At 46.4% G+C, this 21,296-nt stretch overlaps 1 protein-coding gene across 9 annotated transcripts in view; it reads left to right on the top strand.

Moving 5' to 3' along the window:
* The window catches only part of Bicc1 (BicC family RNA binding protein 1), a 218,760-nt gene that overhangs the window by 192,912 nt on the left and 4,552 nt on the right, over window positions 1-21,296 (top strand). For 7 of the 9 annotated variants that reach the window (XM_038342823.2, XM_038342818.2, XM_038342822.2 and 4 more), the window contains 10 exons: window positions 1,188-1,349; window positions 2,434-2,630; window positions 2,752-2,884; window positions 3,684-3,840; window positions 5,561-5,723; window positions 8,092-8,131; window positions 8,498-8,652; window positions 12,869-13,025; window positions 16,807-16,967; window positions 18,535-18,634. In XM_038342823.2, the coding sequence (XP_038198751.1) occupies window positions 1,188-1,349; window positions 2,434-2,630; window positions 2,752-2,884; window positions 3,684-3,840; window positions 5,561-5,723; window positions 8,092-8,131; window positions 8,498-8,652; window positions 12,869-13,025; window positions 16,807-16,967; window positions 18,535-18,634 (1,425 nt within the window). Of the gene's footprint in view, window positions 1-1,187; window positions 1,350-2,433; window positions 2,631-2,751; window positions 2,885-3,683; window positions 3,841-5,560; window positions 5,724-8,091; window positions 8,132-8,497; window positions 8,653-12,868; window positions 13,026-16,806; window positions 16,968-18,534; window positions 18,635-21,059; window positions 21,139-21,296 lie in introns of all 9 variants that reach the window. The other 2 variants (XM_038342820.2, XM_038342819.2) reach the window with 2 other exon arrangements.

Here is a 21,296-nt window from a genome sequence, read left to right as displayed (position 1 = left end):
GGGTTAGGCTTGATAAACCCAAGGCCACTAAGGAGAGCAAGCTAGCTCACACCACTCACAAGGTTTAGGTTGTTAGGAAAGCAGAATCTTTGCGGGTCTTGAGGCAGGAAAAAAATTCAGCAAGTCTTTTAAATTTATTTCTTTTCACTTTAAAATATATAGTATGATGAGCTGTGTTATAGCTCAATGATAGAGAACACATATGAAGACCTAGGTTCAGTCCCCAACACTGAAAGACGTAATGCATACATAACTCATTGGAGCTCCAAACTGCCATACTAGAACCTTACTACAGTAATGCAGGCTCTTTGCCAACCAAAGCTATGGCCTCCACACAGCCGCAGCTGCACAGTGATGCTGTGGACCAGGGCATGCCAGAGAACGTAGCGGGAGCCAACTCCATTGTGTTCTGGTTGAGCAACCAGGTGAAGAGGCAGAGTCCCTGAGTGGAGGAGAGGGTCTCTTGACCGCCCATCTCCGGTAACACCGGCACCTGTGAACTTCCAGAAACACGTAGAAATGAACAGTTTTAGGTTAAGCGATCCCAGATTCCCACAAGAGAATCTCATCAGTTACAGCGAGCATGGGATACTTGAAGCATAAATCAAAGCCAGCACGTTTCCTAGGCAAGTGTTAGTAGTTGGATCAGAGCCCAAAGAAGTCAGCGTGTGCTCAGACGTGCAGAGAACCATCTGGCAGTGCCTCCTCTCCGCTGAGTACCATACAGCCAGTCTACCATAGGAAAGGCGTCCCTCGGCACGGCCAGGTGTGAACGCTTGGAAAGGGATTTGTTGGGAAGCCGATAACAGGTGAGTCACTTGAAGAAATAACATAGGGCTTCCTCTTGAACAGGGGTTTGTCCATCCAGCTTGTCAGCAGGCTTGACTCTAGTAGTCCCGCATGCACCTGACTGCTGTGTTAGTTTGGACACATCTGTCTTCCCATTCTTGTGGCATCTATTATTGTCTATCTGAGCATGAGCAAATTCCTACGTTGGAGTTGTGAAAAAGAGATATTTCACAGGAATATCTGAAGTAACGTTTTAAAAAGAAAACCTGTCACCTGTGTTTGGCAGATTAGAAAGTGTCAGACTTTATTGGTGCTCATTCCAAAAGATAATATGAACACTGTCCTTATTTCAGAATCTTGGGCTTAGGTGTATTGATTTGACTTTTCACTCCTTCCAGGTCTATTGGGGCCCACCACCTTGTCACTCAACACTTCAACGACCCCAAACTCACTCCTGAATGCTCTCAACAGTTCAGTCAGTCCTTTGCAAAGTTCAAGTTCTGGTACCCCCAGCCCTACACTGTGGGCACCCTCAATCGCTAACACTGCAAATGCCACAGGTTAGTGTCACTTAAGGATGATCAAGAGGTGTGTTTCTTAGAAAAAAAAAAACAGTATTAAAAAACCCACAAAACAGTATTTACAAAGGATTTCATTTCTTCAAGTGGAAATCACCATCCAAAGCATGCTCTAGCCCAAAGAAAGTCTCCCGCTGTGTAAATTAGTTAAAATGAGGCTCAGAAAAGCCAAGAGCTTTTCATGCGAGCAACACATCATCTGCAGAGGCCATAAACAGGTTAGGAAAAGCAGCAGAATGCTCAGGGCACAATGGCCGAGGCCCAGGAAGGTTACGAACGGAGCGTTGCAAACAGCTCTGCCCAGAGGAGCTATTTCTGAGTCAGGGACCCAGGTTCAGCCTCCCTATTCTCTTCCCCGGTGCTGTGAGGGGCTGGAACAAATAAGGTTGGGAGTGGTGTCTCATTTTAACGTTGTTTTCCTTTAAAGGAAATAGTCATGTATTTGTGTGTGTGCACATGCCAAGGCGCAAATGGGGAGGTCAAAGGACAACTTGCAGCATATGGGTCCCAGGTATCAAACTCAGGTTATCAAACATGGAAGCCAGGGCCCTTACCCACTCACCAGCCTCTGTTTATGATTTTTTTTTTAAAAATGGTTTATTGCCGGGCGGTGGTGGCGCACGCCTTTAATCCCAGCACTCGGGAGGCAGAGGCAGGCGGATCTCTGTGAGTTCGAGACCAGCCTGGTCTACAAGAGCTAGTTCCAGGACAGGCTCCAAAGCCACAGAGAAACCCTGTCTCGAAAAACCAAAAAAAAAAAAAAAAAAAAATGGTTTATTATGTATATAGCATTCTGCTTGCAGGTATGTCTGCAGGCCAGAAGAGGGCATCAGATCCTATTACAGATGGTTGTGAGCCACCATGTGGGTGCTGGGAATTGAACTCAGGACCTGTTAAACCCCTGAGTCATCTCTCTAGCCCCGTTTATGATGTTTATAGTAATGTTAAATCCATTTACAGCGATGTGAAGTTATTCTGAATTTGCAGAAAAGGGAGTTTCTTCTTGTTCTCAAATGGAACAAGGTTGTTCCCTGTCTAACACCGTCTTCCTGAACCACCACCACAGGCTTTTCTGCTATACCACACCTTATGATTCCATCTACTGCCCAGGCCACGTTAACCAATATCTTGCTGTCTGGCGTGCCCACCTATGGGCACACAGCCCCATCTCCCCCACCTGGCCTGACTCCTGTTGATGTCCATATCAACAGCATGCAGACAGAAGGCAAGACCATCTCGGCCTCTTTAAACGGACACGTGCAGGTAACGCCCTTCCATGAGGTGGGGTGGTCTGTGCTTTTGGCAAGGGAGGAGCTGCTGGAAACCTATTTTCGTGTCCACAAGTTATTTCTAAATCGTGTTTTTATCTTATTTATAATTTCAGCCTCCGAACATGAAATACGGGGCGCTGTCCGCTTCATCGCTTGGGGAAAAAGTGCTGAGTGCCAGTCACGGTGATCCATCCATGCAGACAGCTGGGCCTGAGCAGGCTTCTCCCAAGGCAAACTCTGTGGAAGGTTGTAGTTTTCAGACTGACTTGTAGCTTGGATAAAGGGACTCCCCCTCTGGGTCAGGGTGGTAGGGGTGGAGACTGCAGGGGTTCTGAGTTGGTTTCATTAACCAGTACCCTACCTCAACTATGAAGCATCAGTGTCTTGCATGCAGTTCCAAAGACCATGATAAAAGAATGGCCTGAAAAGCGTTTCCCACAGAAATACCAGTCTTCCATTGTCATGTAATGGGAAAACGTCATACAGGTTCACCCCCTAACAATCTTGAAGAAACATGAGTTGGGAGTGTCGTTGTATTGGAAGAGCATACACCTAGCACGTGTAAGGCCCTGGGCCCAGTTCCCAGCACTGGGGAGAAAAAAAAAAAGGACTAAATTTGGGGTTTAAGATAAAGCTCAGTGGTAGACTTGTCGAGGGTGCCCAATGCTTTGTCGACCCAAGTACTGGAAAAGGGGAATCCATGGTGAGGGAAAGGAAGCTGGGAAACATGAGGGTCCCACTAATGTTCATATGTAAGTAATATCCCCGTTAGTCCCAACAGCCTTCATGGAACACATGGGCCCCACTAATGTTCCTAGGTAAATGTATATTCCACATATTGCAAACAGTCTCCAGGAAACACCAGGGTCTTCCCTTCAGGTTGCATTCTGGCGATAGCCTGAGCTTGCCGAGGTGTGCTCTCTCTGCAGCTGAGAGCACAATTAGGATTCTGGAGTTGGCTCTCCACAGAGAAGGGTTTTCACTTCCCTCCATGGCAGATGTAAGGTGACATTTTTGTTCTTCTCCTTTCCCTGTCCTCCTACAGGCTGCAATGATGCCTTTGTTGAAGTGGGCATGCCTCGAAGTCCTTCCCATTCTGGGAATGCTGGCGACTTGAAGCAGATGCTGGGTCCCTCCAAGGTCTCCTGTGCCAAGCGGCAAACGGTTGAGCTCCTGCAAGGCACAAAGAACTCACACCTACAGTATGTATGCTCATGTTTCTGGGAGGAAATGATGGAGGAAGAATTGGTTTTGAGCTCAGTGCTTAAGACCAAGTTGGGTTAGATTTCATCGTGGGCTTTTTCCAAAAATTTCCTCTTAGAATTATATCTTAAAAACTCAATGAATGACCTGTTTTCACCCTTGCCCCTCTTTGTAATCTCTCCCCACCCCTCATTGAGTTCCTGGATTTCTAGCTGCAGCCTTAAAACAGTCCTCTTGCTCGGAACCTCAGAGACCTTCTGTGCTCTTCAGCAATGAGGAGGGGTAATTTTCAGGCTCTGTTCTTGCCCTAGACAATTTCCAGCAGTGACCTCACCCCGACTGGCGTTGGCAGGGACTCTTAAGCTGTGGCTCCCTTCTCTCCAGTGCAGAACACGCAAACTTAAACTTTTTGATCAGCCCATGAGTTTTATTAGCAGGAACTCCTCCTTGGGCAGTGTTTAGAATTGAGGTATCCTTAGATTGCCTTTTATTTTTCATCGTTCTCTCTTGGGAAAAACCGGCCCAACTAGTTGATTTTTCTCTTCCGTCTTCTTAGTTCTTGGCTGTCTTTAGGAGTAGCTCTATGGAAAGATTAACATATATATCTCCTTACTTCCTGCATTTCTTACTAAAGCCACTTTATTTCGTAAACTGGACTCATTCCACCCAGGTCTGCTTTACCTGTTTGTCACTTGTGGGTGCTAATTCCCCCAGATAGGCATTCTCCGGTGTCTGTTCCTCAAGTGCTCTGCTTCCGGCTCTCTGTTGAATCTTTGTCTCTAGCGCCTTTTGAACCTTCTCCTTTTCTCCCTCCTAGATGAGGCCCTGGCTTCCAGCACTGTCTCCTTGCCACCAGTGTGGCCTGCCCTTTATTTAGCTCTGCTGACTCTCCCTGTGGCGCTGTGGCTCCAGCAGTCCCAGTGATGCGATCCCGGGTCCCTTCCCCTTCACCCGCTTTGCCATCTGAGTTGCTGCTGTCCTGGCCCTTGGTCCTAGTGAACTTGAAAAGCACCTTGATTTCTAGTTCCTGTGTCCTCAAGAAGCCTCTGTCAGCATCTGTCAGGCAGAGCGTGTTGATCATGTCTTAACTTCTGACCTGGATAGGGGATGGGTTGTAATTGAACAAAACATCCCATTTTTGGCTCAAGGTATAACCTGATGCACCATGGACTCTCACTCTGGTATATTGTCCATTATAAGCACCACGTGATACTCTGCTCATTCCCTAACCACGCTTTGGAGAATATTCACTTTCCTTCATAACCAGTATCACATGCATGTCACATGTGATAACTATTGTCTGTCTACCTTCAGGCTTATCAGGCTGCGCTCAAATTTTGCATGAACCCCTAGTGTCTGTACAAATAGCAGAAATCTTTTCTGTCCCTCTGTGCCCTGTAGACCACAAGTAGAATACCACGAGCACTTCTAATAGTGTGGGTACCTATTTTTGCAAAATAGTTTCAACTCTGGTTCAAAACCCAGAAGAAGCACCCTAGGGCACTGACCTTGGACAAGCTCCTTCCATGTCATCCAGTGGGGTGGCAGCATCACCTTTGTCTCAGCATTGCTGTGTCATGGCATTGCTCTGAGGGTGGAATGAGATGACACATGTAAGCAGGTGACGGCCCAAGCACACACAGTGACTGTGCACAGGAGAACACATGCGGCTTGTCAGCATGCCAGGTGGAACAGTGAACTCCCGACTCTCTCTCACAGCAGCACTGACAGATTGCTCTCAGACCCTGAACTGAGTGCCGCAGAAAGTCCCCTCGCTGACAAGAAGGCGCCCGGGAGCGAGCGCGCAGCTGAGAGGGCAGCTGCCCAGCAGAACTCGGAGAGGGCCCGCCTGGCCTCGCAGCCGCCGTATGTCCACATGCAGGTAATGCAGGTGCTGCGGTAATGCAGGCTCTGCAACAGCAGTCATGCAAGGGCAGGGCGCTGGGCTGGACATGCAAGAAGCAGGGAGTGTTGGTGAGATGCACAGATGCTAACCTGTTCTCCTGCACCCTGGTCAGTGTGAAACTCAGATATGCAGAAGTTTGGATTGGTTTTATATGAAAATCAAGAACTAAAGTGCAGGATTTAGATGAAGTAAAAGTGACTCTTGAAACTAGTAAAAGGATGATCTGTGTTATCGGTTACCTCAAGCTTTATAGACATATAAGAGATGACAGTTCTCTTAGAGAAGTAGATCTCATTCTTCTGGCTTGGAAATAGAGGTAGTCAACTCGGTGTTATTTCCAGATGGCTACGGAAAGAGCAAGTGTGGAATGTGAATTCTTTGGAGGACCATGCAAAATGGCGACAGTGGAGTGGCTTAGGTGTTGGTAATGGCTTCAGCTTCCTCAGCCCTGGCATATTACCATGTTCATAGCGTGACTCGGGGCAGCTTTCTGAGCAGGAGAATGGGCGTCTGATCTTCACATAGACGTGGGTGAGAGGCAAGGACTTAGTGCTTTGAGGGGTACACACATACACTTTCTACTTTCTCTACCAGCGTTACTGGGAATGAACATCCACCCTGTAATGCCCTATTGCTTTCTTCATCCCCACCACCTCGAAAAACTTGACAAAACCCTAGAAATAAAAACACAGCAACAAAAAACAGCACTACTAGGTTTCATTAATTCATGGAACTAAGTGACACTGGTTTTATTCCAGAGTGAAGTATGATTCAATCCTCCTGGTTTTATTTTTTTTTAATCCTTTGCATTTGAACATTGAGTCTTGAAGTGGATAGAATTCATAACTCCCATCATAATGCATCAGTCCTAAAAGGAAACTGCCAAGTTCCTTTTATGACCCTTGCTGGTCTGTGCGTCTGATGGCTGCCATCCTCTTCCCCGCCAGCTTTGGGTCCCTGTGAACAACTTCCATGATTCTTGCTTGTGGGTTGGATGACAGTGTTCTCACTGGTGACTCTTTAACTAGATGTGTTTATGCCATTAGGGGAAAGCTGGCCCCCCAAATCACCAGGAAATCTGTGAGAGTTGTTAGGGCGCTTTGGCATGAGACACACTGGAGACTTTTCTCATTCTGTGTCTGAAGACGGTGCCCATCTCCTCACCACCCTAGGGGTGTGGTCTCTCTAGCAGCTCTTCACGCCACCCTCATCCTCAGTCCTCCAGAGAATGTCGATTGCTTAGGCTCCAGATGAGTTCTGACAACATTGTATTCTTTGCAGAGCGCAGCACTAGCTTTGAGTAGTGGTTCCTCAGTTGTCCCCCCCCTCTCTTGTCCTGGGACTTAAAGTAGATTTTTTTTTAACTTCCAGTGCAAGTTTAAGCTGTCCCCAAATGCCATGAAACAGTGTTGTCTAAAAACCAGTGAGGTAGCACCATATCCCAGAGTAACCGTGTACACTGGGCCGCTGCTGTTTGTCACTTGACCCAAGGTTATTGCTAGCTCCTTGCCGTCTTGTCCCTGTTCTGTCCCAGGCTGTAATTCCCTCAGAACCTTATATATGCTGGTATAGTCCAACTGTGAGAAGAACCCAAAGAATTCCTGCCAGTAAGTTCTTGATCTTCTTGGCAGGTCTTTGAATCAAGTCTTATCTCTTCCCTAGAATGGGGAGGTGCCAACAGGTTAGCATCCTGGATGTAGCCAAGCAGGCATAGCTTTCTTCAGAACGGCATCTCTCCTGGTTTCTGCAGAGTTAGCTGTTCAGTATTCATAGCACAAATGTGTGGTCCTCCTCTCTGTGCGGTACCAGGGTATCTAGGTTCGATCCTATGGGATGGTTAGTGTTTGAAGCTAGATCAGTGCAGTTAGCCAGCTTCAAAAGCCACGGCTGCAGCAGTGCAGTTGATGACTTCATATGCCATCTTGATGTTATCCCAGTTTTCATCTTGTTCACCTGCGTGCAGAAGGATTCTGAGACCGAAGGAGAGACAACAGATGCCCAGGGGCATCGTGTGACATCTTCCTTTGATGCTTCTGCATCTATTAGGCTCCTCATGTCACACTGGCATATAGTAGTTCTGATGTGGATTACATTCTTCATAAAAGACAATGTTTCATTTTGGTAGGAAAATTCTAATCTTTGCCATTGACATCAAATTAGATAAAAGTAGTAGTAGATTATTCCAAGTTTCTTTGGAAGGCGTGTTTAAATTCATCACGCATGGGCTGTAGATGTGTGGTATCATGATAAAGAGCTTAGCCAATGTCTCGAGCTGATTCACAAGTACTGGCAGGATGCTCTGGGACTGGTAACAGAGCTGTGTTTTTCCGGATTTCCTTTTCAGGCCTTTGACTATGAGCAGAAGAAGCTATTAGCCACCAAAGGTAAGTGACACAGGACTGCTTCCCCTTTCTGGCCTTCGGCACACCTTCATTTTCAAGCAGTCCAGGTGATTTGAAAAACTGAATGCTTATAAAAAGAGAAACCCAAAATGTTGTGAGTTCATACTACACAGATTCTGCTGAAATGTATTTTGTGAAATACATGAGCATAAGTAAGGAGTCCCGCAGCTTTTCCTCATTTACTTTTTTATTAGATAAAATGTTTTATCCTTAGGCATTGCATGTTAAGAAATAACATTGAGTTACAACTTTTTCATGTGTTGAAGAAACCCTGTGCGCCATCAGTAACTTTATTTAAGGATTGCATTAAGCACATAAACAGTCTCTCTTATATTCTGCATTCTAAAGCGATGTTAAAGAAGCCAGTAGTGACTGAGGTCAGAACGCCTACAAATACCTGGAGTGGCCTGGGGTTCTCCAAGTCCATGCCTGCCGAAACCATCAAGGAGTTGAGACGAGCCAACCACGTGTCCTATAAGCCCACGATGACGACCGCCTACGAGGTGCATAGTTCTCCTCCTGTCTATCCTTTCCACAGAAGAACAGCTGGCTCCCTGCTGTCCCTGCCTCTTTATGGCCATAGGGACTGAGTGGCTTGGCTCCCTTTCTGTCTGTGAGCTTGTGTAAAATGGATGAGCTTTCATATTAGATTTTTTTCCTCTCCCCTCGACGTTATTCATCTATACGTATGATGGGAATTTATATTTTGGGAGTAAGTTTTTGTTGGATGAAGGAGTATACCAGATACCTGATAGAGTAGGGCCAAGATCAAGCAAAGGGCAGCTGCAGTGTTTCCTAAAATCTTACAAAGAGTCCCTTTGTCCGAGAGTATCACCAGCAAAGCCACCGTAGGGGAAAAGGCAGATATTCAGCAAAAACAGATTTTCAAATCTGAGTCAACTTCAGTATGTTGAGATGTGCCAGGAGCGCAGGAGGAAGCATTTCAAGCAACCGTTCCAACATCCTTATGTTTCCCAGATGCTGGCCACGCAGCTCCGCCATGAGAGTGGAATCTTGTGTTCTTTGTAGAGGAAGGGCCAGAACTCCCTCCTCCTGAGGGCCAGGCTTCACGTGACTCTGAGTAGACCCTGTCCATCTGAGAATGTCAGGCTTTGGTCTTAGGGTGTGGGTGTCTGGCCAGCTTGCACAGAAGCATGCTGGGTAGATGAGCGTGATTAAGCCGAGAGTGGTCGGCCTCCATCCGGCTTTAAATGTGCTGGCCGAGGGCTTCAGAATTGTTAATAGCATTTGTAGATGGAGTTCCTTTTCTCTGCCTTTTTTGGGGGGCGTGGGTTTTTATTTTTTTTGTAATAAGATTGTTGATGGATGCAAGGCAAAAGCAAATGCTTTTTAAAAAATTGCCTTTATCTCTCTTGAGCAAGCCAAGAAGAAAACACTATTGAATAGTCCCCCCATGAATTCCATTGTCAGGGTTGCAGTAGCCACCTGGCAGGCTGTATTTAAGATTAAAGTAACCTTCAGCTGCCGGTATGTGGGGACCATTATGCGGTGTTTTCAGGCTGTAGGTGTCCACTTCCCCTCAGGCCTCTGGAGCTCGGAAAGGAAGGAGCATTGTCTTTTGTTAGCCAAAGAATTAAGCTAATGCCGAGACTTGGCCCTGCACCCTGCAAGGCAGTGGTCCACCTCCCTTGCCTTCACTTTGGGCAGAGGAAAGCACGGAGTTGTGGACTGCTATTCTGTGGTTTCTGAAATGAAGCAGTTAGCTATAGAAAAGCCCTCAGTTCCCCGCTTGGAGCCTGACATTACAGCACGTTGGGAAGGATGCATAATACAGAGGTCAGGTGCAGGCAGAGTTTGTGGGGCTGAAAAACCCCACCCGGTCACACGGATAGATTTAGTGAGCCTTTATGCTTATCAGCGTGCATCCTCCTTTGGGTTGTTTTGTTGGGTACCCAGCAATCCTAGGACGCTGCTGTTGGTTCTGCATGAGAACGTTATCGGTAGGAAAACCAAGGCTTCTGACAGATGAGGTAGTGTTCCTCCCTGAAAGAAGTAACTGCACATTCAAGCTGTTTTGCTTTTTATATGCAAAGTAATGCTTTCCAAGTGCTAGGTGGATACTTAAGGTCTTAGTGGTAGTTGCTTTAAATTGGATTCGCTTCATTCTTTGTGGCTTATATGGTGCATTTTTATGTAGAAATTTATATAATTCCCCACAAACGTGTAGTGGGAAGAGAGACTCCCAGAGTGGATTTGTCTTTGTCGTGATAGGGGCCTTTAGATGTGAGAGAAAAGACTGGAGTTCATTTTTACAGAATATTCTAGAACATCTCTGTACTATTGTAACTCAAGGGGCACAAAGGAAAAGATGATATGCAATTGACGTAGATCCACATGGCATGGACACACACAAACACACATGATTTTAATCAGAAGAAGGACCGTTTTGTTTAAGCTCTCTGAGATCTCATTTGGTAAGGGTACAAAGTGAGGAAGAGCTGAGAGAGGTGTTTTGGATGTGAGCCATGGTTGATTCCAATCCCCCAAGGAAACACTGCTGTAAGGGGCATTTGGTGCTGAAACATTAAGGAAGTTTTTGGCTAAAACAAACATGGGTCATAAAATGCCCCCCCCCCAATCTTGCCTCTCTTACCCAGGGTCAGACAGACAACTTTCTATGAGTAGAAATGTACTGGTCCTCTGTCTAGCCTCTCCTATGTCTTTATTGCTTTGGTTGGCTTGGGCTAGCGTGCTTCACCTCCGTGACTGATGTTAGTCAGCCCACTCATGCCGGAAGGTGGGGGCAAGCAGTAACAGCGATCTGCCTCCTTCCTCTGCCTCTCTAAATGCTGGCAAGGGTATACTCTGGCTTTCCTCAAGAAAAAAAAAAGTGCTCTGTGCTTGCCTTGGGACCAGGTCTTTCTCTGTAGAGGGAGAGGGTCCATACACAGTATTCATGAATTTTCTGTGGCAGGGGCTCCCTGGGCAGGCAAGCCTCTTGTTTTCTCTGCCATGCCTCAGAAGGACTAAGACAGGAAGGTGCTAAGGATTGAGGCTGGCTTGTGTGATGAAGAATGTGGGGAAGGCTCTAGAGAACAATAGAGACGGTTCCTATTGAGAGAATGAGAGAGCAAGGAGGGAGGAAGGAAGGGAGGTATGGAGGGATGCATGCATGCATGAATGGATTGATGACAGCATCCCTGAGACAGTCCTCTGTACCAGATTGCACATTCTAAGTGTGCTGCTTTGGGGACAGGCCTGCCTTCTGGTGGGAGGAAGACAATGTGTCAAGAAGGCAGTGGGTAATAAAATTCCTAGTCCATGCTCAGTAAAGATTGCTTTGACCTTAGAAACAGATGAGAGCCATGCCAGGAAATGTAGGTAACAAAATAGGGCCAATCTCAGGAGGATCTTGGGAAAGAGCATTGAGTCCAAGGAATAAATGGCTTGATCATCATAATATTAGAATTCACTGGACAGGTCTTGGGACAGAAGGCATTGAAGGATGAAGATTCCAGCAAGGCTGATTCTGGTACACCTCAGTCCAAGACTAGAGGGGAGTCATGGGAAATTAGGAAACACCCCCTGCCTCTGAACAGCCAAAGTTCAAAACTGGAGGCATGGACTGCTCTGATTGGCAGTTAAAAATACCAGGCTTGTTTTATGTGCTAGATTACAGAGGGGGCGGTCAGAGTTGCACCAGAGTGGCCAAGTGGGTAGAGGCAGAGGTTAGAGTGGCTGGTGGGAAGGGCCATTCAGAGAGGGACGTGCTCCGATAACTGTAATCGGCATTAGATTTGCAGCTTTACGATCTTGAAGTTCCACAGGGATCCCAATGCAGGCATGCAAACTGCCAGAGTCCTTGTGCACCAAGGATTTCACAGAGGATTGAACCCATTTAATGACAAAACACAGGGAAACAGAGTGGGTAGGCTGGAGTCGGGTGGCTGTCAAAGACCAGGCCTACGGATAGCCTGCCATTTAGGATGGGACGGAAGGAGTAGGTCACAGAGGACGTGGGGAGGAAGTAGAAAACCTCAGGACTATGCTAGTTGCAAGTGTTTAAGGGAGACCATCTTAGCCGTGAATGGGCCACAGTTACCTGTGGTGCGAATTCTCTTGGAATTAGCAGTGAAGATGAATCTGCACATGAGAAGGCTGTGCCTGAACCCCGAGTCCAAAGTCAGGGCACCGTCGTGCCATGGATGCATAAACAGAAAGAATCAGTGCACGTTCAGGCAGGTTTTGAGTTGTCGTACGTTATCTTTAAACTTGGAGAACTTCGAAGAACATGTTGTCGTAGGTATCTGTAATTGGCTGGAGAGAATAATAGGTCCTTGTTTTGGGGGAGGGTAGTGCCAGGGGAAGCCAGTTCTGTCTCCCCACACTGGGTGTTAGGATAGGTGCAGGCATCTTTCTAAGAACATTGACTATCCCCTCCACCATTCCCATGTCCACGTGGGTACATGGGTGCATACGTGGGGGTTCTGTTTTCTAAAACAGGGATGAGCTCACCATGACATTTTGAAACTTTCTTTGCACTGGTGCCTTCTAGAATTCTGTGGGCCACTTACACGGTCAGTTCCTCTTGGAGAGGACTCACTGTCAGTGCTCATCCTTGGTACATTCCAGAGAATGAGCGTGCCCTAGTATGCGGCAGAAGCGCATTGCAATGATATGGCATGGTATTGTTTCTCCTCCCACTCTGAGAAGCCCACCATGTTGAACTCTTCCTTCTCTGGCTTGGCCTCTTTACAGGGCTCCTCCTTGTCCCTCTCGAGGTCCAGCAGTCGTGAGCATCTGGCAAGTGGAAGCGAATCGGACAACTGGCGAGACCGGAATGGAATAGGACCCATGGGTCACGGCGAATTCGCGGCGCCCATTGGCAGCCCCAAGCGCAAACAAAACAAATCAAGTGAGTTTGATTTCTGTTCCCACGTTCAGGTGTCAACTTAGATGCCCTCGCTTAGTGTGAGGTGGTGAGGCGCAGGCAGCTCGCTCCTGAGACATGAGGTGCTCGGTATGAGTCATGAGTCACCTCTTCCCAAAGCTTTCCTGGCTCCTCCCACCGCCTTTTGTACAAGGAGGATGCTCTAGCGCTTGCATCCCGAAGTGCCATCATTTACTACTGCGACCTACCTTGTAGAATTTGAGTTCTTTTGAGTCAGTAATACCTGGTGAATGCTTATTGAGTACTGTGTATCAGGCTGTGTCTGGCACCTAGCAGGCACATGTTCTGTAGACATCTGTGGAGTGAATGGCACAAGCGCACGTGTGCGTACACACACACACATCCAAATAACAAGGAAGAGATAGGAACTTGTGAAGGCAGTTGAGTAAGATATTCTATTTGACAACTGAAGAAAAACTAGCTATTAAAGGTGAAACCCCAGGATATTTAGCTTAAACTTTTATAATTTGAGAATTTTATTCATGCATACTGTATTTACATCATTTTTACCTGTATCCCTCCTCCTCCAGTTCCCCCTCTCTTGACAGCCATTGATTGTCTGTAGCGCTTCGTCTAGGGGTGGGGTCTTAGGAGATTTTCCTCATCCACGTTGGCACGTCAACTGGTATTGTCATTACGTAGGTCTTGTTTAGGCAAGATGGATTAGCATACACAGAGAAATCACTTAAAATCATTGGCATTCTGCCTGAGCTAACGTGGCTGAGGCCGAGAAGGGTGTCATATCTGTAAGGGTAGATGGCATCTAGACGGTAGAAATGGACAGCCAGACCAAAGATTGCACACTGGCCATGAAGTATGTTAATAATGCCTTTTTATTCAGGGTTCTTGGCAAATTTGGAATTCCACACATGTAGCACAAATGGTCTGAAGGCCCTGCAGATGAGAGCAATGGACCCTAGATGTAGCCTGTGGCTATGGTTAGTCAAGGTGGCTGTGTTGTCAGTGTAAACTAGTTTTGAAGCTGGAGACACCTATTAACCAAATCCAAATTAGAAAGTGAGAGCAACTTTTCTCCCTAGGAACCATGGAGTTGTAGCTGGAAACTCCCATCAGCTACTGTCTGATCTTCTAAACATGCACAGAGCAGTCTGGCATACACAGTGTAGTCTGTTAGGATCCAGGCATTATGTTGGCCTGACAGCCAACCCAGAGGTGGGCTACTGTTCCACACAGGCCTTGGGAGGGGGGGAGTAGGTGTTTGACCTGTGGCCCAGTGTAAGTTGGTTTGCTCTGATTTCTCGTTTCCTGCAGATAACTTAAACCAACTGTACTAAGTTGTTGGACTAAAACTTAGGCTAAGGCGAGATTGTGAAAGAGAAACGGGGTGATTAAAGAAGCCAGATAATTTGACTTTCACGGGGACTTTGTAAGAATTGGGGTGGGGTTTAATAGAAGGTGTAGACAGGACCTGCTTACTCCCTTAGAGGGCCCAGAAATTGGTCATCAAAAGAACACATAATCCAATAAAAAAAAATGGAGTACAGACCTAAACAGAGAACTCTCAACAGAGGAATCTAAAATGACTGAAAGACAAGGAAATTTTCAACATCTTTAGTCATTAGAGAAATGCAAACCAAAACAACTCTGAGATTCCATCTTACACCTGTAAGAATGGCCAAGATAAAAAACACTGACAACTTGTGCTGGAGAGGTTGTGGGAAAAAGGGAACACTCCTGCATTGCTGGTGGGAGTGCAAGCTGGTACAGCCCCTTTGGATGTCAGTATGGCAATTTCTAAGAAAATTAGGAAACAACCTACCTCAAGACCCAGTAATACCACTTTTGTGTATATATCCAAAGGATGCTCAATTGTGCCACAAGGACATGTGCTCAACTATGTTCATAGCAGCTTTGTCACAGCCAGAACCTGGAAACAACCTGAATGGATGAGAAACATGTGGTACATTTACACAATGGAGTACTACACAGCAGAAAAAAATACGACATCTTGAATTTTGCAGGAAAATAGATGGAGCTAGAAAAGATTATTTTGAGTGAGGTAATCCAGACCCAGAAAGACAGTTATCACATATGCTCACTCCTAGGCGGTTTTTAAACATAAAGCCATGAAAATCAGCCTACAAACCACAATCCCAGAGAACTTAGACAACAATGAGGACACTAAGAGATTTTCATAGATCTAATCTACATGGGAAGTAGAAAGTAGAAAAAGAGATCTCCTGAGTAAATTGGGAGCATGGGGACCTTGGGGGAGGGTTGAAGGGGTAAAGGGAGACGCAGGGAGGGGAGCAGAGAAAAATGCTCAGTAAAAATCAATTAAAAAAAAGAAGGCTTAGAAACTATTTACTGTTAACACAAACGTGTCACTAGTCAACACGGTTAAGGGCCATTGTAAACACTTCCCGCAGGAGGTTTTATTTTCAAATATGTTTTAAATGTTTACTACTATTTATTTGTTCCAGGTTTAGAATGTATGTTGTACTGGTCCAACATTTGACTTCCCACTCACCTCATCTCAGGTTCCCAGTGGCTACCGTATCAAAGAGCAGGGGCTTAGCCACTTATCCTTTATACCCTGGGTCTTAGTCTTGAAGTCTCCTCCTTCTCTGGGCTTCCCTATTTATATCAGTGGCTGGAGCGTAGATTTTGGTAGCTACCCTTTGTTCTACCAGGAGGTAAGTTTATCATTTGGACAGCAATTTACACCATCAACCTGCAGTTAATGTCTGCTCATGCGAGGCCAGCGGGCATGCCGAAGGGCTCCCAGCACATGGTTTTGTATCACCAAACTTTGACTTAATCTGCTTTGATGATTTCGGGGACTTCTAGCTTACTTGTAAGTAATAGTCCAAGGATGTTACTTTAGGGGTGAGTTTGGGATCCCTTCCTCTTCTTCCCATAAGAATATACCCATTTGAAAAAGAAATGTTACTAGCCAATTCCTTGCCTTTGAGGTAAGCAGAGTGTGTCTCAGTTTGCCTATGGAAAGGGGAGAAAGTGTCCGTGGCCCCAGAAACCCAGGCAAAGCTAACTCTGAGGCCTGGCTGCTGCAGAGCCCTGGCGTGATCTGCATGGAGCTGCCTGGCCTGGAGGAGCATTGTCTCTTTCTTCCACTTGCTAGAAATAATCCCCTTTTAGGGCCATATCCTTGCTGTGAGAGGGTGGATAGGCACACAGAGCGGCACAGGCAAGAGGCAGCATGGCCACATACACCTCAGCATCATTGCTGCGGATCTTACTCATTTCAGAAGCACCCAGTTTGACGGACTTGACACCCTATGTGGCCTTCAATACTAAGGGGTGTGTGTGCTGTACTGTTGTACTCTACACGAAGGAGGCCCAGGTCGGGAGGCGGAGAGCCACCCTGCCATCCAGAGGGGAACCTGGGCCTGTTATAACTTCCTGTACCTTTACTGTGTCCCAGGGTTCCTCTCCAGCTCTTCATTTGATTCCCATCAAATTAGCTGTAAAGAGCCAACGCTGGGTGAGGGAGGGGGACACGACACAGTGGATGCTTATTAGCTGCCGAGCTGCTGGTGCTAACTTTCTGTCTCCTGACTGTAACCGAGGGATGGCAGGAGCTTCCTGACAGCAATAAACAGTGTTTCCTAGGTGAAAAGCTGATCCCGCGGTGACGGATTACTGTGCTTCCGCAGCCGGTGCTCTGTTCCACCGAACAATGAAATCTGAAATACTTGGTGATTAAGGCTTTTAATTAAACCGTGTTCTCTGTGGCCCTGACTGTCTCTCCTTTGCCCTCCAGGAGAGCATTATCTCAGCAGCAGCAACTACATGGACTGCATTTCCTCGCTGACAGGAAGCAATGGCTGCAACCTGAACAGCTGCTTCAAAGGCTCCGACCTCCCCGAGCTTTTCAGCAAGCTGGGTCTAGGCAAATACACAGACGTCTTCCAGCAGCAAGAGGTGGGCCAGGCTGCATCTTCCTTCTGGGCATCTTTGTTTGGGTCGTGGGTGTGATGACCTCCAGAAGGAAGCCACGTTGACCTGCGGTTGTCTTTTCCCTGGGCTTTAGTCAAGTCCCGGCTTATTCTGTTACTGAAGAAAATGTCATCTCATTTCTTATTTAGTATGGCGTGGAAAAGCAGAGAAGTAGAAAGTGGGGTCTGCAGAAAAGGACCCCAACCAACCTTCATCGCTCTAGCTGAGAGAATACACTGGAGTGTTGATGTAGGGGAGCCTTGGGGTCATCATTGAGCCAGCAGGTCCTTATTCACATCTGCAGCCATATATGGTGTGTACAGGGGCTTGCAGGGCACATTATTGCCTGTCACAAATGCCCGGTGTTAGTGACGGGACAGCCAGGATCTGACTTCATTGCTGTTCCTTTCTAGTATTGCAGGCTACCTTCAAAATAAGAGCCCCTGCACCTGAACTGTTTTCTTCTTCTTCTTTTTCTTTCTTTCTTTTTTTTTTTTTTTTGGTTTTTCAAGACAGGGTTTCTCTGCAGCTTTTTTAGAACCTGTCCTGGAACTAGCTCTTGTAGACCAGGCTGGCCTCGAACTCACAGAGATCCGCCTGCCTCTGCTTCCCGAGTGCTGGGATTAAAGGCGTGCGCCACCACCGCCCGGCTCTGTTTTCTTCCATTGTGTGTGGCCAAGGCACAGCTGTGCTGTTATGTGGGCGGTTCTGTGCCATTTATGAGATAGTCTGTTGAGTTCATTGAACTGGGGACTTGATTCTCCCGCATGGTTGTATACAACACAATGGAAGCTAACATTTTGTGTACACTTTGATTTCTTCTTATAACTGAAGCTAACAAACAGTCTTGACTCATATCCTTCTTTTTATCAGTTCACAAATGCGGTGCAGTATTTGTGTTGTTTTGTTTTGGCCATAGCTGCCAAGATGCTCGGAGCTAAATTTATCTCATTGGTATTAAGTTGCTGGCTTAGTCTGTCTCCTGCAAACAGTTGCTTTCAATTCACCAATTTTTCTTTCTTCCTTCCTTCCTTCCTTTCTTTCTTTCTTTCTTTCTTTCTTTCTTTCTTTCTTTCTCTTCCTTCCTTCCTTTTCTTTCTTTCTTTCTTTCTTTCTTTCTTTCTTTCTTTCTTTCTTTCTTTCTTTCTTTCTTTCTTTCTTTCTTTCTTTCTTTCTTCTTGAGATTTTGTTTACTGTGTATGAATGCTTTCCTGAATGTATGTCTGTGTACCATGTGTGTGCAGAGCTCATGGGGGACAGAACTGGACATCAGATATCCTAGGACTGGAGTTATGGGCACTCGTGAACCTCCATGTGGGTGCTGGGAATTGAACCAGGGTCCTTTGGAAGAGCAACCAGTGCTCTTCACTGCTCAGCCATCTCTCTAGCCCCTACCACCTATTTCCTAATGGCCAGCCCTTGGGTTGGTGCCACCACCATTGACTTTAGGAAGTAGATAAGGTTAACGATTCAATACAACGATGGGTCAATTCCACAGTGGTAAAGACACACACACTCCACACTGGCTACAGCTTGTTTCTCTCTTCCACAGATTGATCTCCAGACGTTCCTCACCCTCACAGACCAGGATCTGAAGGAACTGGGAATTACAACCTTTGGTGCCAGGAGGAAAATGCTGCTGGCCATCTCAGGTGAGTAGATATGTTAAAGTCATATTTTAAAATCTGAAAGCCCTCTGCCAGGGGTCTCTGCATGTGGGGCTGGTTCTGCCCATCAGCTACTTACTCCTCTGATGCCATGCTGGATATGATGCAGCGGGGGTCGTCCTGCCAACGCGTGGCCAATGCTGAGAACACCCTACTACCTAACCAAGGCACTTGACCAAAGCCTTCCTTGGCAATATTGCTCCCTGTACTAGACTTCCTCAGAAAGATGTAGCCAGAATCGCCCCATGCAGAGCAAGAGAATGTGATACATACGTTGCTGAGTTTGTGAATAACTGCTCTTGATTGACAGCTGTGTTCCAGTGTGTATGTCCTTAGAATCATCCCACGAAGAGGGAAAGAGCATTCGTGGTGTTTCTTGGCGGTGTTTATCAGACTTAATGCCTTTTAATGATTTTTCTTAAGGTTTTAGGTAGAATTTGAGTCACAGATGGAAGAGAAATAGTATCTACATCCCTAGTCTGCCTTCTTGGTGGTCTGTTGCATTATTCCTTAGTGAGTACTCTGTATGTACTCATTGGGGTGCCATGCAGGTGATGAATTGGGGCGGCGCACACCTAGGTCAGTACACAACAATGTTCAGAGAAAGAGGACTATGGAAGTCTTGCTGGTAGTGTTCTTGAATGTCACATGTATGTGTGCCTGCCTCTTAAAGACAGTGACACTAAAGGCAGAAAGCAGGAGTTCTCTGATGGGGGACTGTGACTTTGCAGGCCGGACCTGTGCAAGGCGAGTGATTGCATCTAGCTGGTGGGTATCCTTTCCAGACAGCGTTAGCTGTTCATAGTTGAAAATACGATTGGAAACCTCAGCAGGGGTTTGCCCGTTTCATTTAGCAGTGGACCCACCTCCTCTGGAGAAATCTTTGTCTAAAGCAGATATGTGCACAGGTGCCTTCAACCAGGAGAGACATCAACGTGGGTGGTTTGGAGTGGAGTCTTAGACTCCTCCACATAGCGCCTGTACATCCATGCTTCAGGAGTCTGCTCCAGGGCCTCCACCAGCCTGTATTAACAGTGTTCAGGTGGATGTGTCGTTCCTGATGAGTCTTGACCTTATCCCACTCTATGTGAGGGGAACAATGGATTCAGATAGGAGGTTGAATCCCACTGAGCCAAGTCGTTGGTTCCTGGGTGAGTTTCCAGATCTCTCTTGGTTTTGGCTTGTCATGAATGTATGACGGTAGTGGCGATGGTGTGGGTCCCCTTCCATTTCTGAGACCTATCCTTCCGTGAAAGACATCAGCAGGCTTGATGGAGACTCTTAGTAGCAGGCTGGTTCACACCCTCGTTTGTTCTTTCTGCCGTCTTTGGTAATAAGATTGTTTTGTTCTCTTTTTACCCAAGAGCCTGTCCGCAGGGTTATTCTCAGACTCTGACGTTAGATACTCCCACAGCATTTCATTGATTGTCAAGCGAGATTGAGTATTGGCATTTGACTAAGTCACACACTAACTAATACAGGCTAGTGCTTCTCTTCAGGAAAGTATCTACCCTGACACACTATAGCCTTTCACTTGCCTTCACAGAATAGTGGTAGCGGTGTAAGGAAAACCAAGTTTTTCCTTTGTGAAGTGGTTCCAAGTCCTGGGAAGCATTCAGCCACAGGGGGTGGCTCCCAAACATTTTCACAGGCTGTGGGTGGATCATCAGGAAGCTTTCCTTTGGAGTACAGCAATACCTCAGTCTAGGATTGGGAGAATGGGGAGTGAGACACGGGTTTTGAAGACTATTTTTTTTCAGTTTGACATTTTCGGTTCTTCTGAGGTCAGTGTGTGTTCTGGAGAGACAGCTCTCCTGACAGGCTCACGGGTTCTCATGTTTTTAAATGGAATCGGGTGCCTTGGGAAACTGCTCTGCACATCACGGGGTCTTTGATGACATCGAGGAAGGTTTGCCTTACTCTGCCCAGTGCACTTGTTGGAACCTAATAAATCATTTTCTCTGCAAGTGAGGTTATCATGAAGAAATGCTTCATCAAAAGTTGCTTCTCCAAATTCAGCCTGCCTGATAACAAAGACTCCCAACATTTCACTCACAGAGAGATGCAGCCTGGCAGGGCAGCCCAGACTCATGCTTGTCTTCTGGTTAGATGGTGTCTCCTTTGCCAAATGGTGCAAATGGTTACATTTATCCTTGGAATTGTTCTTTTGGTATGAGGTTTTATCTTGGGGCAGAAAGCCTGCATTTTAATATTGTAGGAAATGAATTTGAGATGTAGAGATATGTCCGAGAATAAATTTAATTTTTTTTTAAAGTCAGGAGATTGCTGAGACTAGTTTAGTAACTGGATAGCTAGCTGGACAGACTCAGTGAGGCACGCTAGCATCCTGTTGACAAGCCTGCTGCCACAGCCTCAGGTAGATCTAACATCTCCCGACCTATTCTTTTAGTTTGTGACTCTGTTCAGATCCGCAACAAGATCCTGAGAGCTGCCAGGATTGTGTGAACCTTGGAATTTCAAAGAAAAAGGTTGGTATTTTCTGAAACTATCCCCTTAGGTTTTCTGAGACAAAAGAGACAACTTGAGGAAGGAGTTTGCTTTTTAATCTCATGCAAGACCCTTACATGTTTGCAGTAGGACTTGCCTTGACAGCCTCTCTCAGGCAGTTTTGTTTCTGGGCCTCACG

The sequence above is a fragment of the Arvicola amphibius genome, chromosome 9 (assembly GCF_903992535.2).
Source record: "Arvicola amphibius chromosome 9, mArvAmp1.2, whole genome shotgun sequence".
Lineage (NCBI taxonomy): Eukaryota > Metazoa > Chordata > Mammalia > Rodentia > Cricetidae > Arvicola > Arvicola amphibius.
Note: the sequence above shows the minus strand (reverse complement) of the source record. Positions and strands in the feature narration are given on the sequence as shown.